The following is a 17,786-nucleotide window of genomic DNA, read 5'->3' as shown; positions in this document are numbered from 1 at the left end:
TTTAAAGTTGGCCCCCCTGGGACCGGCCCTGAAAAAGTCCCTGAATTTTTACATAGCCTATAAGAAACTAGAGGTAAATATAGGCTTTTATACAAAATTTCAGGTTTATAAATTCATTGGTTCAAAAATTAAGGTGGGGGGGGACTTTATGAATGCAGTGTATTTGTCCATTTTTGGAACCGAAATTGTCAAAAACACGTGGATTTTCGTCCATGTTTGCTACCGTAGCTGATCTTTAACGCCGTTTTTAACGGATTTCCGTTCGTTTTAGAGGTCTGACGATGTTTTCAAACGATTCGCCTTGAAAAGACGAATCCAGATATACCAAAAACTCAATTTCCGAAAATTGAACCTTTGTCCACTTTTGGAATTGGGCTACTCATGCAAGGTGGCCCCTCGTAATTTTTCAGCAGCAGGGAATATTTGAAAATGGGTTCGAAGATAAAACGTGTTTTACCCTGTAGAATTTGTACCGCTTGGTTTAATGTGTTCAAAACTGGAAGTTTTCTACCTATGTAATGTGTAACAATAGAATAAAGCGAGCCATTAAAAACGGCCATTATGGGAATTCGAAGGGTGAAGATATAATTTTACTTGTGCTTACTTCCCTCCCAAGTACCCCAACCTTGCTCCTTTTGTCTAAAATTTGTGCTATTAAAATAATAAGTATGTAAATGAAGTGTACCTATGAAAAGTAAACAATATTACCTTCCTTTTAAGACCATTTCCTTTTTCATCTCTCTCTCTCTCCCCCCCCCCCCCACAACACCCTCAACTTTTCCCCCACCCTTTGAACTAAAAAATCTGTCCCCCTCCCCCTCCCCCCCCCCCCCACAAGTACCTCAACTTTTGCTCCAAACTTTGGACTAAAAAATCTGTGGTGTTTAAAATAAAATAATAATAATAGTGCTTATTTACACTGCTCACATAGAACTGAAAAGTCCCTTTACTCCAGCAGTAGGCTACCTTTAAGACCAATTTCATTTTAAAAGTGAAGATCTGTGTAAACAAGATAGGTATCCCAGCCAAGGCATGTAATTTTATCCTCATTTATTTGAGAAATTGACCTCAGTCATAATGGTGAAATTTCAAGGTATAATAATGGAAATCCTTAACGAATTGAAATTAAGGAAAAAAATCCTGCACCAGTTGAATTAGTTTCAGTGATTGAAGAAACCAGTGCCAGCCTAGTTAACTTGGTTGGTAGTGCATCTGCCTAGTAAGTGCTAGGCTGCGGGTTTGATTCCCACCCATGGCAGATTTTATCCTGATGGGATAATGTTCATGCTTAGAACAGCTGGCTTTTTCCTACTCTGTCTTCCTTTTCTCTTTGATTTTGGGTAAGGCCTTGGCAGTTACAGTTCCCTCTGTTAGAAAAAAAACAGCACTGTAAGTGACCTTTATTTATTTTGACGGGAAATTCGTCTGAAATGCCCACCCCGGTACTACAGTGCATTTCTTCAGGGTGGAGACTGTCAGTGACCAAATAAATGAAACTGTCAGTTCTCCAAGATGATGTACAAACCATATGGTCCAAAAAAAGTACACTAAAAAAAAGCTCATAGCACCCTATTTTCTCATTTCTAGAACATATTATGTAGTTTGTTAGTTGTGTTTCAGTAAGAGAAAATTTTACTAAAAATTAATATAAAAATCTGGTGTGAACATCACACGACTTTCTATTACATTTGCGGAATACGTAGGTATTTGAAAGAAAGAAAAAAAAAAATGAAAATTTTTTTATGTCCCGAGCCTGAGCCGCCTACGGCGGCCGATTTTTGGTCGAAAATTTCCTATCTTAAAATACTCCCCGTGTGATAAGGAATCATATAAAGTATGAAGAAAATTGATTTTTTTTTTTTTTTTTTTTTGAAAATTTTTCTAAGTTCCCGAAGTTCGAACAACATTGACTTTGGTTTGATATATCTGGAATGAGTGGGACTGGTCCGATTTTTACAAATTGTTACAGTCCGCTGTCTGGGACCATTCCGGGATAGCATACCAAATTTCATTTCCTCATTCCGACAAATCAGTTCTTGAGATATTTTGTTCCAAAACTTTCTACTTTTTCCCATTTAAACCTGTAGTACGTACATACAATACATACGTTAACGTACGTAACGTACAGACCATGGGCTAAAAATTACTTTTTTGACATCAGGGGATCCCAAAAAGAGATATTATTCGACCCAATTTCCCGATTTTGAAAATTTGGTGACCGACTTGCAATACTTTCCATTACTAGTATAGGCTCAGCTAATAGAATAGGCAATAGAATATACCTTGTTTTATCCTGCCCGAAATAGGACTGCAAAATCCCTTTTACCCCAGCAATTTTAAATTTAAAGTTTTTTTTTTTTTTTTTTTTTTTTTTTTTTACTTCAAATAAATAAAATAGAGCTGTCTGTCCTTCTTGTTTTCAGTTTCAAATCTTTCTTATTAACATTCAAGGTTTTTTTTTTTTTTTTTTTTTTTTTTTTTTTTTAAAAAAAAAAAAAAAGGCTTTTTTTTTTTTTTTTTTTTTTTTTTTTTTCTATTACTAATTTCATTTTAAACAAGTTTAAAAAAAAAAAAAAAATCTTTTTAAAATCACAATACCTACATTATTTCATCAAAATATCCAGAAGTTACATGACTTTCCTCCCTGTAGGATAAGGAAAGTAAAAAGGGGAAATTTCAAAAGGAAAATACATGTTGTTACTACTGGCTAAGTTTTTACTTCCAATATTAGAAATTTTCTTCAGATTTAGATTTAAAAATATTTACATACAGCTCGGCTCAGAAGTCCTAGCAAACCCCTTGTAACTTTTGAATGGCATGGAAATTTGAAGTTCTGTTTTCTTCCAGAGATAGGAAAAGGCCCATAGCAAATTTGATGGTGATGTCAAAATCAGGTTTGATCCAGGAAATGGCATTTTCTGTATAAAAATGGTCATTTTTCGAGAAATTCTAATAAGAAACACCATTTTATATTTAATTTTTGAAATCAATAGGCATATTTTTTTTTTTTTTTTTTTTTTTTTTTTTTAAAAAAAAAAAAGATAACTCACGCTTATAAATATTTACTACAGTTGCAGGCAATGTCTGGTGAAATATTCTGGTTGTAGTAAAAAAACCCACAGGCTCTGTTTCCACTATGCCCTGTCCAATTGTTACTGGTCAAAAATCAAAAGAATTGACTCTACCAATCCTCTAATATACATACCTACAACAAATTACAAGCAGAAAAACTAGATGAAAAATTCCAAACCTTTCCACTATGCCCTGTCCAATTGTTACTGGTCAAAAATCAAAAGAATTGACTCTACCAATCCTCATAGTTACCCACCAATCCTTTCATTCTTCAGTTTATTCAATTTATTTACAAATATTTTTTCAAATATTTCGAATAGGATTTTTTCTTATTTATTTGTCCGCCATGTTTTTTTTGTTTGTTTTTTTGTTTTTTTTTTTTTGAGTGGCAATTTTAATTTTATAATTAATTTATTATTTACCTATTATTCTTGAAATTTGAAATCTTGAAATTGAATAGCTGTGTCAACACTTGCATGAGATACAAATCAATTAATTACATTGTGACTTTCATCTAATTGTTAAACTTCTTTTATAACAAATCATTTTATAATTTATTATTTACCTATTATTCTTGAAATTTGAAATCTTGAAACTTGAATAGCCGTGTCAACACTTGCGTGAGATACAAATCAATTAATTACATTGTGACTTTCATCTAATTGTTAAACTTCTTTTATAACAAATCATTTTAAGTTTACTTGCTAGCACACTCTTGCGGACTATTTAGTTGTAAGCTCCTTTTTGCATCTTTTTATGACACAAATAAAGTGAATAGAAAAACCAAATAAAATATTTTTTTTATTTGTTTAAAAAATACAGCTTATGTCAAATTTCATAAGGAATAAAATAATCTTTTCCTATTATTGCTAAGTACATGGGGCAAGATTTTTTTCATCCTGAACTAGTGATGTGACATATCAAATTCATTTAGTTTAAGGTGCTGAATAACGTGGTGACATTAGTTATTTGTTACCTTTCATTTTAGAGCTCTTGGGTCTAAGGGTATAGTTTGAACACCCTTTATCCCCAAGACCTCAAACATTAAAGATATCAAAAAACTGTCACCACATTATTCAGCACCTAAAACTACACCCCCTCCCCCCTTACTTACCACTTACAAATAATAGCTTAAGATTAATTGGTTCCCCATGAAATTCAATATAGATTTCAAAAATGAAATGAAAAGTAGGGGTTCTCATTTGAATTGCTCAAGAAATGACTACTTTTATACAGAAAGTGCCACTTCCAGGGTTCAAACCTGGATGAGCCCTTTCCCATCTCTGGAAGAAAGCAGACCTTCAAAATTCAAAGCTGATCAAAAGTTACAAGGGGTTCACTAGATCACTAGGACTTCTGAGCCATGCTGTATTATAAAAATATTTTCCTGAGGGGGAAGAAACACTTTCACCTGCATGACTGGTACCCCAAGCAGTCAACTTATGTTTGCATGAGATGGATACAGCTCAAATACTTAAACACATAAGAATTCAATGAGATCAGTAGGTATCAGCAGACACACGCACCTCATGGTTGTAGAAAAGTATTAGAAACTATATTAATCTCTCGAGAAAGAACCAAACAGTCACATTTCAAACACCTCTCCTTTTCTGTGTACTTATGTACAGGACATTGTTTCCTCGGATGAATGTGTCCCCATATTTATTCTTCAGCTGTCCATTGATGTATTCTTCTGTTTGTTCCAAAGCAATGTTCATGTATCCGTCAAGACAAGATAAGACGCCTCGGTAGTCTACACCACTCACTAACTTGACCACTACAGGTCTTCCGTGAATTTGTTGAATAAATTGAGAAAGGGATTCTTTTCTACTCATGTTTGTACTTTTTAACTCACAAATGAAGATCACTCAGTACCCACTGAGATTATTGGATTCGTAGAAAGTAAAAAACTTGTTTGATTGATTCTTGAAATGGAACTAGAATGGATTAACATGGACACATGGAGTCAAAAGTCAAAGACTTTGCCGGATTTTGAAAATTACCGCCAACTCGCCCGGCGCCCGGAAGGCGAGATTTCAAAACCCAACTCACTTGTGAATGGGGAGCTCATTTGTCAGGGAATTTTCGTCTCGCGTGGGATTTTCATTTGACTACGTCATGTTTCTCCCATCTTGTCTTTCCTCCTCCTCTCCACTTCCCCCTTCTTTTCTTTCCCCTCTTCCTCCACTTCGAGTTGTACGTGATATCTTCAAAATTCCTGTAACAAAATCTATTAGGATAAAGGGAGGAGAGACACATAACAGAAGGGGAAGAAGAGGAGCAGAAAGACGAAAAAGAGGGAGGGAAATTGAGAAAAAAAAATGCAGAAAGAGATATAAAACCCCTTCTTCTCGCATGTTGACGTACTTATTGTAGTAGTAAGGGAATTGAAGTGGGAGAGAGAGATGTGACAGGGAAGCGAGGGAAGAAAGAAGCAAAGGAGAGAGGACAATATAGGGAAATGCAACTTTTCTCTCGTTTTTTCCCCTCCCTGATGTTGATGTACTTATTATGATACTAGCTGAATTCCGTCGCTTCGCTCCGGAATCCCGCTAGTTCATCCCGAGGCATGGCCAAACTTGTGGAAAAGGCATGGATCTTGTTTTTATAATATAAGACTAGCTGAATTCCGTCGCTTCGCTCCGGAATCCAGCTAGTTCATCCCGAGGCATGGCCAAACTTGTAGAAAATAATAAAAAATACGGTCGCGCTGCGCGCTCCCTATTAGTTGCATAGTTATCAAACTAAGAACATAAACGAAATTCAAAATGTTGGTCGAGAGCGGAACATTTCTCTCCCGCAGTCTCTGCACTCTGTGTATTTCTTATGGAAATTTTCCGGAAGGTGGTGGTTTTATTTTGGTACAGTGTTGTCATGTTGTCTAACGTCGCATTTTATTTAACACCAAGCCGTAAACCAGAGTTCGGTTTAGTCAAGGTCACATGGAATTTACCAAGGAGCTCCATGGAATTTACGTACCGAATATAGGCGAACGCATGTTTTATTATTTTAACTAGCTGAATTCCGTTGCTTCGCTCCGGAATCCCGCTAGTTCATCCCGAGGCATGGCCAAACTTGTAGAAAATAATAAAAAAATACGGTCCCGCTGCGCACTCCCTATTAGCTGCATAGTTAGGTATCAAACTAAAAACATAAACGAAACTCAAAATGTTGATCGAGAGCGGAACATTTCTCTCCCGCAGTCTCAGCACTCTGTGTATTTCTTATGGAGATTTTAGCGATCAAAAATTGATCATATCTCAGGATTAGTTTAGATTTTCGCAAAATCCTTTCTTTATTGCACACCTAGACCATAAAAGGAATATTCCTACCAAATTTCAGCTTTCTAGGTGTTGTGGTTCTGGAGATAGAGCGATCAGTCTCGCGATTGCCAAGTCAGATTTAGCGGTGACCTCTGGAATTTTGCCAGGTGTCTCTTTCAAGGTCAACTTTGGTTTTTAAATAAAGTCCTGTATTTTCGAGACCAGAATGGTGGCTTCTTATTGCAATTTCCTATGAGTACTCTTCACGGTTATTCGATCTTTGAATTTGGTACGACTAACTAGTGCCTGTAAAGATGACATCTCCAACCTCCAAGCATTCCAAGTGGATGATTTTATCTTTGGCGAAGTTCTAACTGTAACGATTTTTAGAGTTGTTGTCTCAGGCACTTCTATGCCTAATGTATCTAGGAATCCTCTCAGATACCAATAGCCTCTATGTATGATGTCATCTAGAGCATTGATTAGTTCTTTGGTTTTAAGAAAGAACGGGTCAGGTAGGTCAGAAGGTCCTTGAAACTTGGCTTTCCTGGTGAATGTTCCTAATTTTACTAACTGGGCTGAAGAGTCAGGAGGGGCTTCAAGTCTCAAGAACGATAGGTCAGTCTCATCGGTAGCAATAATATAATCGAACTTGTAGAAATCATCCTTGGTTATCTCTCTTACAACATGCTCAGTATCCAGACCATACATCTCACAACGTTCTTTAGCCCGAGGATCCATGCCCTTGCCAACATCCCACCAACCTATACCAGCACTCTCTACAATCCATTCGTTCGTTTGATTTGCCATGGCTAGCATTTCTTTGAACAGTGACTTTATCATGGGTGATCGCATGTAATTGTCTCGACATAGAAATAATACGGACTTCTTACCTTCAAACTGAAAAAATAAATCAACAAAAATTAATATTAGTATATAAATTACATCTAGCACATTTTCAAGATCAAAGGTTTGGAAGTAATTACTTATATTATTTAAACAACATACCAGGAAACCTCCCCACACCTCCTCACAACACCGCATCCTATGCCAAATCCTTCTTCATTTCTTCAATGTTATGTGATGTCGGTGTTTGTGAGCGTGAGTGTGGTGCGATGATTAGGTCTGTACGCCTGTGTGTCTGTATTGTGTGATGTGTTTGTGAGTGTGATGCGATGATCAGGTCTGTACGCCTGTGTGTCTGTATTGTGTGATGTGTCTGTGAGTGTGATGCGATGATTAGGTCTGTACACCTGTGTGTCTGTATTGTGTGATGTGTCTGTGAGTGTGATGCGATGATTAAGTCTGTACGCCTGTGTGTCTGTGCTGTGTGATGTGTCTGTGAGTGTGATGCGATGATTAGGTCTGTATGTTTGTGTGTCTGTATAGTGAAGGGTGTGCGATTCTCTCTAATAATACTCATAACTATTCTTAAATGCATTCCCTTCTATTACTGTTATTTTGAGTATATCCCCCTTTTTTATCACCACTATTATTATTATTTCCTTCTTTTTAGTCCGTCCTTCCTTTATTATTACAATAGTAATAAAAAAGGTATAAGGGACGGACTATTGTATTCGCTTCGGTGTCTGTCGCAAAAGGTGTTCTCTTTTATTTTCATTTTCGTGGCGGTAATGGTAGAAATTAATTGCCTAGCGTTGTTCCATTTCCCACCACTACCACCATGAAAGGAAAATATGGCTCTAATAGGTAGTTAGCTTGGAGGAAAGCACATCGCCTTCCAAGTGCTAGGTACCACGGCTTCGTTTTTTTGTCTGGAGCAAACTTTTTTCTCAACCGACAAGCTTGTTACATGTAATTTAATTCAATTTAATTTATTTTTAATACAATATTATGGCATGTTACATGTAATTAAATAATAATAATAATAATAATAATAATAATAATAATAATAATAATAATAATAATAATAATAATCTAGCACTTATTTATACTGCTCCCATAGGATTGAAAAGTTCCTCTACTCCAGCAGTAGGCTACTACTATTATTGTGGTCAAATTCTCAAATTATATTGAGGATAGAAAAAAAATCTACTGTCAGTGCATCAAAAAATTGTGACATTGCACTACAATTAACAGAAAAACTTCGCCCGCGGCGCTGTAATTCTTTATTCTCCGACACAGACCACATGCGTCTAATGTAGCAGTTGTTTCATTGTTACGAAATAAAAAAGGCGGTGATGAAACACTCATCTTTAAAACTAGTACTTCTGTGAACTGTAGACCTCACTCAGCTACGAATGAAATGATGAATGTAACACTCGAATCGAAATATGTAGAACAGAAGGTACCACCTATACGTCTTACGTAATAAAAAGAACAGAGACCAAGTTTTATTTACAATCACTCAAAAGATTCAAAGAATGGTTGACCTTTTTTAAAACAACAGATTTAAGTACCAAGAATTGGAGTCTTTTGGCAGAATATTTTTTGTAGAAAAAATACAATGACTTTATGAATGAGTCACCCATTGGACTTTGAAACATGCAGAACATAAAATTACCCTCCGTTCTGGCCCCGCTCACTTCTAGGACCCAAATTTCAATGAGTGACGTGCCTTGATTCAAGGAACATATGTACCAAATTTCATCAAAATCAGACCAGGCAATCGCGAGTTATAGCGGAACACACAAACGAACATCTAAACCAAATGCAAAACGGTCGAGTGAAAACATAGACCTCACTATCGTTCGGTCAAAAAAAAGTCGAAAAATACACATTGCGCTTGCGTAACTAGGAGGAATCCTTCATCATTAAGGCACGACTGTATATTCGGCCCTTAAAGTCATCAAAAATTACCTTTTTTTTACCGAACGATGATAAGGTCTACGTTTGGGATGGAGGAAGTCTCGACAATTTTGGATTTTTTTTTTTTTTTTTTTTTTTTTTTTTGTGGGTGGAATTTATAAACATTTTTTTTACTAATTATTCAGGGTGTTCATTTACTCTAATTGTAATATGTGTTCCCCATAATATGTCAAAATATATGAGACTTTGGTCAAACTGCGGGGGTAAAGGGACTTTTCAGTCCTATCCCAGCAGGATAAACAAGGCATATTCTATTCTTTTTCTTCTTCCTAGCATTTTCCCATTTAAAAGGGTCGGCGTTTCTTGTCAGTCTCTTCCAGGCAGCCCTATTGTGTACCTCACGTCCCGTCCTGATAATTTTTTCTCACCCAGGCCAAGTCTTGATTCACACAGAATTTCCACCTTTTCTTCGGCCTACATGTCGCCCTTTTCTCCCCCTCACTTTCATTCTCTACGTAGCTATCATCTCTTCTTTCAACATGTCCATACCACTGCAGTCTTAAATCGATGTCAGATCGAGCTAAAACTTAAATCAAAGTACTATGTTTTTAAGATCTTTGATTTTATGGGGTTCCCATTTAAGATTTTGAAGTTGATCCCCCTGAGGCCGAACTTGGCTCCGGCCGAAATTTGACGACTACTTAAGAAAATGCCATTTTAAAAAATAAGACACAACCCTGAATTTCAGCTTCTCATCTTTAGCCGTTCAAAAGACCTTTCATTCTATGGGGTTCCAAAACTTTTCGAACGCTCTGTAACAATCAAATCTTGCGTTCTTATTTTTTTCTTTTTGGGAGTCCAAAATAGGACGAGAGTTCCAAAATTAAAAAAAAAAAAAATATAGAGTCCAAAATTAATTCTTTATGCATAAAAAGAAAACATCATCAGAAACACCATCAACACATTAGGGAACCCCTGCCCCATCTTTAATGTTTAAGCTTCTAGTCTTGTAACGGCTCCCACACACCCTAAGGGAAACTGCCCGTATTCTTATTGGGACTCCGTTTATAATAAATTCTAAAACAACTTCAACAACTAAATAAGCCGAAATACAGCCATTCATTAGATTCTGGTAAATTGTGAAATAGAGGGAAATGAAAGAGCAGATGTCCTTGTTAAGAAAGGCCAAGGCCCATAAGGCACCAAAATATTAGAAATATTGGGCTTTTATCAGAGAAATAAACCTCTTCGACTCAGTTAAAAGATTCATAAAGATCACACACAAACACACGAGGTGTAGTTCAAAAAACAAGCTTGAAGAAGAAATGAGGAAGAAGAAGAAGAAGAAGAAGAAGAAAGGAAACCTTAATAAAGTCACCACGAATCGTACCTAACATGCCTAGAAAAGCAGCAGTAGCCTGACAACGGCTCAAGGTAGGGAGATTTAATAATTTCCAACACTGAGTCTATTTCCCGACTTCGTCTTCGATTTCGAGAAAATGCAAAACCGGGACAAAATGCGTAATAGGCCGGGACTGATCCTGTGAAACCAGAACGTATGATAACCCTAGCTCTACAGTGTGTTCATAAAGTCCCCCCCCCCAACTTTAATTTTTGAACGGATGATTTTCGAAACCTGAAATTTTGTTTGTGAGCCTATATTTACCTCTAGTTTTTTATAGGCTATTTTAAAGTTCAGGGACTTTTTGTTGGCCCCAGGGGGGCCAACAACTTTAAAGTCATAAGTGAGAACCCCGCACTTGTGATACATCATATCAAAAGACTGAATTTCTTATTGAAATTCAGCCCTATAAACATTTGATTTTCACCCCCAGAGGCCATCAGGGCCGAAATTTCCTTTTTGGTTCTGAATTTCAATACAAACCATTAGTGGGACTTATTTGAGGCACAATTCATCAATAATACATATGAATTTCTCATTTTTGGTGCTTCCCGTATTAGCGGGAGAACATGAAAAAATGAAAATTTGAATAGGCCATAACTCCGGCCCCGGCTGTTGGACCGAGCTCAAACTTGTATTAAAGTACCATGGTCTTTAAGACCTTTGATATGATGCATCCCAAGTAGGGGGTTCTCATTTGTAAAGTTGGAACCCCTGGGGCCGACCTTAAAGAAATCCCTGAACTTTTACATAGCCTATAAAAAACTAGAGGTAAATATAGGCTCGTATATATTTTTTTGTTTCTAACATCATCCATTCAAAAATTAAGGTAGGGTGGGGGACTTTATGAACACACTACAAAGTATTGTAATGGGGTGGGGGAAATATGCTACACCCTGTAGGTAAATTCACCACTTGAATACTCACAAGTACACACAGAGTCCAACAAAGACCTCACATGCTCCTTGAATAATCTATGTTCCTCACCAAAACAAATCCTGATAATTTTCGCTCCATTCTCAACATAACAGCGAACTTTATCTCTTATACAAGCATCATCTAATTCATCTAGCAGCATGATTTTGGCGACTTTCAGAAGCGTATGCCCCAAGATTGGGTGGATTTCTCCATAGTATTTCCTGGGGAAAAAATTGTGAAAAATTCCTGAACCAACACTGCAAAGAGATAGTTGAATATACAGGGTGCGCCAGAAAAAAAAACTGACAACGGCTCAAGGTAGGGAGATTTAATAATTTCCAACACTGAGTCTATTTCCCGACTTCGTCTTCGATTTCGAGAAAAGTCAAAAACCACTTTTCAAAAAATTACAGATCTTGTGTCAAAACTTTTTTATTTTAAACGCTAAACTTTGTGAAAACCTAGAGCCAAGGCACAATATTTTGGTCCAAATAAACATAGACCTGATTTCCAAATGTACCTATGACAAAAGTAAACCAAAATGTACCTATGACAAAGTAAACTAAAATGTACCTATTGCAAAATAAGCCTTTTCAGGCATTTAATGGCATTTTTCAAAATTTTGCAAAAAAAAAAAGTATGGCGCCATGGCAGTATGACATTTGCCGATCTCTGGTGATAACATTCTGAATTTATTTATTTATTCAGTGCACCATGGCAATATCAAATTTGCCGGTCTCTCCAATTTATGTTGCCTTGGTAAAAAAAAAAAAAAAAAAAAAAAAAAAAAACACCCCCTCTGGGGCCGAACCTGGCCTCCGACCTGAATTTGCCAACTACTTTCACAAATGATATTTCAAAAGATACAACACTACCCTAAAATTTCAGCTTTCTCATCTTTAGCCGTTCAAAAAAATAATCAGGGGTCCCCGGGACTTTATAAACACTCTGTATAACAGGGTCCAGCAGAAAGAATGGACGGCTTTTTCTTTGCCTATAACTTCGTTAAAACTCGTCAGAAATTGATAATATTAGTATCGTTATGTTCATTCAGAGTCTGGCATGACACCCATATTTATGAACAAACATTGGCTGGCTTAAGTTCGTGCTAAGCATAGTCTCAAGGCATTTGATTGGTCAATTTTTGACTTGAGACTGATTCTAAGAAACAATCATTCTTGTTCATAAATACGAGTGTGAGTTTTTTTTTTCTTCTTTTTTTCCAAGTGGGTTCGCGGGAAATCGGAGCAACGTCCGTTGGTACGTTGGTAGGCAGAGACATTTCTTTTCTTTTCTTTTTTAAGCTTTAATGGCCCACCCAACCGGTTTTTGTCAGCTTCAATTAGTTCAATATGTTATTTAATGTTTATCAATTTGACAAAAAATTGTAAAAACACAAGTCTTGATAATATCTTGATAAGTACTTTCTAAAAAAAAAATTGTGTTTTTTTGCACATTTATACTCAAAGGATTTTTATATATTCATTTGAGCTTCATGGTTAATGGCTCCCTTGGGCCTGGTGAGCTTTACAGAGGCTGGTTATGTCAGGTTCAATATCCGTCAAGCTAAGTCGCAAGTCTCCCCTCTCAACAATGTTCAGCCTATTTCTCAGCTTCGTTTTCAAGTTGCCAAAATGGAAATTTTTACACAATAAATATGTTGGGGGGGGCGATCACACGCAAAAAAGACAGACAATGTTTTATTTCTTTATTTATTTCAAACATATCTGATCATGTTTTTTTTCTATTTGAGCTTCGTGGTTAATGGCTCCCTTGGGCCTGGTGAGCTTTACAGAGGCTGGTTATGTCAGGTTCAATATCCGTCAAGCTAAGTCGCAAGTCTCCCCTCTCAACAATGTTCAGCCTATTTCTCAGCTTCGTTTTCAAGTTGCCAAAATGGAAATTTTTACACAATAAATATGTTGGGGGGGGCGATCACACGCAAAAAAGACAGACAATGTTTTATTTCTTTATTTATTTCAAACATATCTGATCATGTTTTTTTTTTTTTCTATTTTCGACTTTTTTCAGAATGTAAAAAATACTCGAACTGGCATTTAAATTCCTTCTGCAAGAACTTTATCGTAGTTAGCATAAATGTTGAAAATATGTGTTTTCAACAAGATAAAGCTCTCCTGGCACACTTCAAATGATTGTATGGACGAAAAAAGCTTTTATTCTAAGGAAAAGTGATATCAAAGAGAGGTGACATGGACCACCCGCCTTGGCGTCCTGAGTCCTGAGCTCAATCCCCGTGACTTTTCTTAATAAGGACAGTCTACATCAATAAATAAAGTACCCTAGCTGATTTGAAAAGTGCCATCGGAAGAAAATTGCGAGCTATGCTTTGAAAATTTTCGAAGAGTGTGATGGAGATTTTTTTGGTGCTAATAGCAGTGTGTAGAAAAAAAAGGGTCGACACTTAACGAACGTTGTGATCCACAAAAAACTTGTATCAAAAAATAATCAGATATTCTAAAAACTCATGTTTTTTTAAAGTAAAATCACTACTCTAGCTTAAAAATTGACTCCGCAGCATGATTTTGAAAATCGTCCGTTCTTTCTGCCGGACCCTGTATTTTTGAATTTGAAATTATTTTTCATGACTTACCTCTGACCCACAAGTAACCGCTCCCCATACTCCTTAGCTTCCCTCCAATGTGCAAGATCTATGGCAGATGAAAATGCACAGTCTAGAATTTGTAATTTGTAAATATTGTATTCGTGAAACAAACCTTCTTGCTTCCTCAAAGATATTTGACATACATCGAGATCTGAAGCGTTTCGAGTTAAGACATTTTAGGAGCAATGTAGAAACCTCCGTGGTCGAGTGAGTATCACACTATCCTTGCACACCGGAGTTCCTGGGTTCGATTCCAGGCGGGGTCCAAATTTTTTTCGGCTCTCTGCTTGGATTTTGGGGTACACTCAGCCTCGTGAGGACAATTGAGTGGCTACTTTAATCGAGTAGCGATCAGTGGCGGCATTACCAGTGTAAAAACAATATTGAAATGATTGCAAAGGAGGCACTAGTAATTCTGTGATATCCACAAAAGTTGTGAAAAAGTTCTGCTTAACCACAAAGAATTTTGAGAGATTTTTTTTTTTTTTTTTTTTTTTTTTTGTTTTTGTGGAATCCTTTCACTCGCCTGGACGATTATCCGGTTTAAATCCCAGGAAGCCGTTAGCATGTCTTTAACCTTGGGTCGATATAACAGTGGGCGTTGAAGGGCTAAGACCGTTATTTATGTTTAAAATATCGATAGAATATTAGTTTTCCAGATGATCCAATGAGCTAACTTTTCTACAAGATGATCGGAAAGTAATGACCCCGTTGCCTACCATGAAATCACACAGCTACGTATGTATAGTGTGTCCAGATCAATGTGGCAGCAAAAAAATAGGCATTGTTGCCAAACATGTCACATGTGCAATGGTAGAGAATCTTTAAAAGGGGAAGTATATTGCACAGTGCTTCCTCTGACAGTGAAACAAAGTCAGGTAAGGCGATATCCACCTTACCTGTTCTGGAATCCAACCTCTGAACTTAGAGCTACCTCTGCATTTTAAAAGAGAGAGTTTATCAAAAATAGACCTTTTTTTGTAGAGCAAATTTTTTCGAGTGAATACATTTTTTCAATTAAAATTTTATGCTGATTCCAAAAATTAAATAAAAAATGGGGGTTCCCATAAAAGTGACCTATATTTGGCAAAAATGGGCCGCTTTGCAAAAAAATTGCAAATTTAAAAAATGCCATTTTAATCATCAAAATTTCATCTACATGATGCCGTTTATTTCATTCCTTAATTCCCAGCCGTTTCTGAGATATAAGCGTGGTTCGCAAATCACGAACCACCCTGTACATATATATAGAAATGTGTCACTGCACTGAAGCCCTTCTCAAACAGGTATGTTGTTGGAAAGGCAAGTAATAACCACTTGGCCTTATTCCATAGGTCTCGACAAGTTTCTTTTCCTTGAGGCCAGAACTTTTCATACTCATACGAATTGAACAGAGCTTCTTTTCAACATCATACTTGATGTCCATCAATGATTTTTGAATAGATTCAGGGACCAAGGATTGTCCGCTGTGGATGGATTCAAAACCCACTTCTAATGTTGTTCGGTCTTGACCAGTTCTCTTTTCGCCCCCAGAAATCGGAAATCGCCCCCGTTCAGAATCGCTACTCTAAATGGTTACTAAAGGATACATGATGTGTGTTTCATTCTGTCTAATTGAGCTTCAATGAATTCCAGAGCGCTCAAATATGACTCCAATCTTGTTTGTGTAACCTCTTCGCCACATTTTCTGCACTTTATAATATCCAATTGAACTAGAACATAAAATAGATACATTTATCTTGCTATTACACTAGTCTTTTCAAGATAGCTGAATCCGAATATAATGACCGTTTTTCTGGGTCAATTCGAAATTGACGTTTTTCAAAACGTTTTTGCGTTGCTGTTATCAGTTTGTTTATCAGAAAGTGTTTTGTTTAAATATTTCTAAGTCGTCTAGTCGAAAGTTCAATTTTTTTTCCGACTGCTATTGCTTTCCTACTGAGTTCTTATTTCTTAAAACGTACGCAAGTTCATAGTTTAATTTTTTACTTCTCTAAAATCGGAGAGTTTTTGCCTCGAACAATAATGGTAAAATAGTAAATTTGATTTAATTTGAAAAAGGTGTACCTATCTAGTAGTGCGGTCAATCTTTCTTGACTTGGCGGGGCGGAGCGCTACCGTGCTCCTTAATTGAAGACGTCTTTTATGTTACTCCATCCAAAAATTCTCATCTCAGCAAAATTAATTTGTGATTCGGATAATGGTGTTGATCATTTTCTTATCTTTTGGTGGTATGTAAAAAAAAGAAAAAAGTTAAAAAATGCTAATACTACCTATTTTTCTGATATTTTATTATTACATTGAATGAATTTACAAGTTGGTAGATGGTTTATCAGTTTTATCAAACATAACTGTGTGATCTTTTGTTTTCAGATTTTTGCAAATGTTCAAGAAATAGGTAACGTGTAACCAGCTCGCTATCACGTCTTGGATAAATCAACCTTTTGAAATAATCAGAGAAACAGATTTTGCTTGGTAAGTTTTAATTTTTTGATATCTGACAGATTTTGACAAAGCGGTTAGGATTTTTTTTTTTTAATCCTTGGTTTATTTAGTCTCTTGAGGACAATTGAGTACCTAGCTAGGTACCTTCTATTTTGAGTGTGTCGACCAGTGGGGTTATAATTTAATAAGTCTCAACTTGGGATGGTAAATAAATTCAGAGTCGTGGTTATCTGGTTATGTTGGAGTAGGTCCTTGTAATGCTGCAATGCTCACTGCACTTGTGACATTTTGGCTTAGATATGCTCGCCCATACCATGAGGAGTGCCTAAAATTCGAAGTTTCTTCTTGTTTCAGATCTGATAAACATCCTCAGTCAATGTTCTGATTACCTCTAATTTCACCATGGGTGTGTCGTTACCCACATTGTATGCTGCTTTAGCACTATCCCTCTATTTATGTTCTGCTGCTGGTAAGTGATCTTCATTGTCTTACTTTAATTTTTTCTTTTTATCACAATTATCCTGTAGCTGAAACGTTAGAAAATTGAAGAAAAACAAAGAAAATTATCTTGTTTATTTATTTGGTGTCTTTTTTCGTGCATCGAATAAATTTAGTTATAAAGAAAAAAACAAACAATTTTAAATCAATTACTTTAATTACTTATCAATTAATTTTTCCTTTGTTCCTACTTGGTATTAAACTATATTTTACTGTCCTTTTTCAGCACTTGACTCACCAGCACATCCAGCTTTGAACGAAAGTCTTTTCAAGATAGCTGAATCCGAATATAATGACCGTTTTTCTGGGTCAATTCGAAATTGACGTTTTTCAAAACGTTTTTGCGTTTTTTGAAAATAGCTTTACACTTCAATTTATTTTATAATATTACCATCTACTATATGGCTCGAAAATTAACTATATCTATGGAAAATGTTGTGTCTTAGATTTCAACTAAACGTAACCAAACGTGCACAATATTTGAAAATCCGTTAAAAGAATAATCAAAAACGAGTTTTTTTTTCTTCTTCTTTAGGGTGAATTGATCGAAGAAATGTCTTAACGGAGGTTGGTGAAATGCAATTTTCAACTTTAATTCCCCATCAGTGCTTAATGTAGCGTCTAATGTAACAGTTGTTCCATTGCTACAAAATAAAAACGGCGGTGGAACACTCATCACTTAAAAAAAAAAAAAAAAAGATTCAATTAAGGCTTGATTGAAGTTTGGTGAAATCGGCTATTAGAGTACCAGATCATGGGGAATATATTGGTAAAACTGCTAGACCTATCCACACTA

The 17,786-nt window shown here is 36.1% G+C and overlaps 2 protein-coding genes and 1 long non-coding RNA gene across 5 annotated transcripts; 1 reads left to right on the top strand and 2 right to left on the bottom strand.

The window, feature by feature from the left end:
• Positions 1-3,927: 3,927 nt before the first annotated feature.
• On the bottom strand, positions 3,928-5,169 carry LOC108252788 (U6 snRNA-associated Sm-like protein LSm6). Its single transcript, XM_017445452.2, has one exon. It carries the CDS (start codon positions 4,905-4,907, stop codon positions 4,665-4,667), a length of 243 nt encoding a protein of 80 aa, XP_017300941.1. The 5' UTR covers positions 4,908-5,169; the 3' UTR covers positions 3,928-4,664.
• A 1,308-nt stretch (positions 5,170-6,477) lies between these two features.
• LOC103512551 (low molecular weight phosphotyrosine protein phosphatase 1-like) lies at positions 6,478-15,787 on the bottom strand. Of its 3 annotated transcripts, none has more exons than XM_008477319.3 (4): positions 15,637-15,787; positions 14,036-14,198; positions 11,434-11,645; positions 6,478-7,235 (listed from the first exon to the last, which is right to left on the bottom strand). In XM_008477319.3, the coding sequence occupies exon 4, from the start codon at positions 7,188-7,190 to the stop codon at positions 6,573-6,575; it is 618 nt and encodes a 205-aa protein (XP_008475541.1). In that variant the 5' UTR covers positions 7,191-7,235; positions 11,434-11,645; positions 14,036-14,198; positions 15,637-15,787; the 3' UTR covers positions 6,478-6,572. The 3 variants fall into 3 exon arrangements, with proteins under 3 accessions (XP_008475541.1, XP_008475540.1, XP_008475543.1); XM_008477318.3 differs by having other exon boundaries at positions 11,494-11,645; XM_008477321.3 differs by lacking the exon at positions 11,434-11,645.
• A 212-nt stretch (positions 15,788-15,999) lies between these two features.
• LOC103512550 lies at positions 16,000-17,252 on the top strand. The gene is made up of 4 exons (XR_541540.2): positions 16,000-16,075; positions 16,421-16,522; positions 16,847-16,961; positions 17,217-17,252. It is a non-coding gene; the product is annotated as an uncharacterized LOC103512550 (long non-coding RNA).
• The last annotated feature ends 534 nt before the right edge of the window (positions 17,253-17,786 follow it).

This window comes from Diaphorina citri, unplaced genomic scaffold, assembly GCF_000475195.1.
Source record: "Diaphorina citri unplaced genomic scaffold, Diaci psyllid genome assembly version 1.1 scaffold851, whole genome shotgun sequence".
Taxonomy (NCBI): Eukaryota; Metazoa; Arthropoda; class Insecta; order Hemiptera; family Psyllidae; genus Diaphorina; species Diaphorina citri.
The sequence above is the reverse complement of the archived record's forward strand: the minus strand, read 5'-3'. Positions and strand labels throughout refer to the sequence as shown.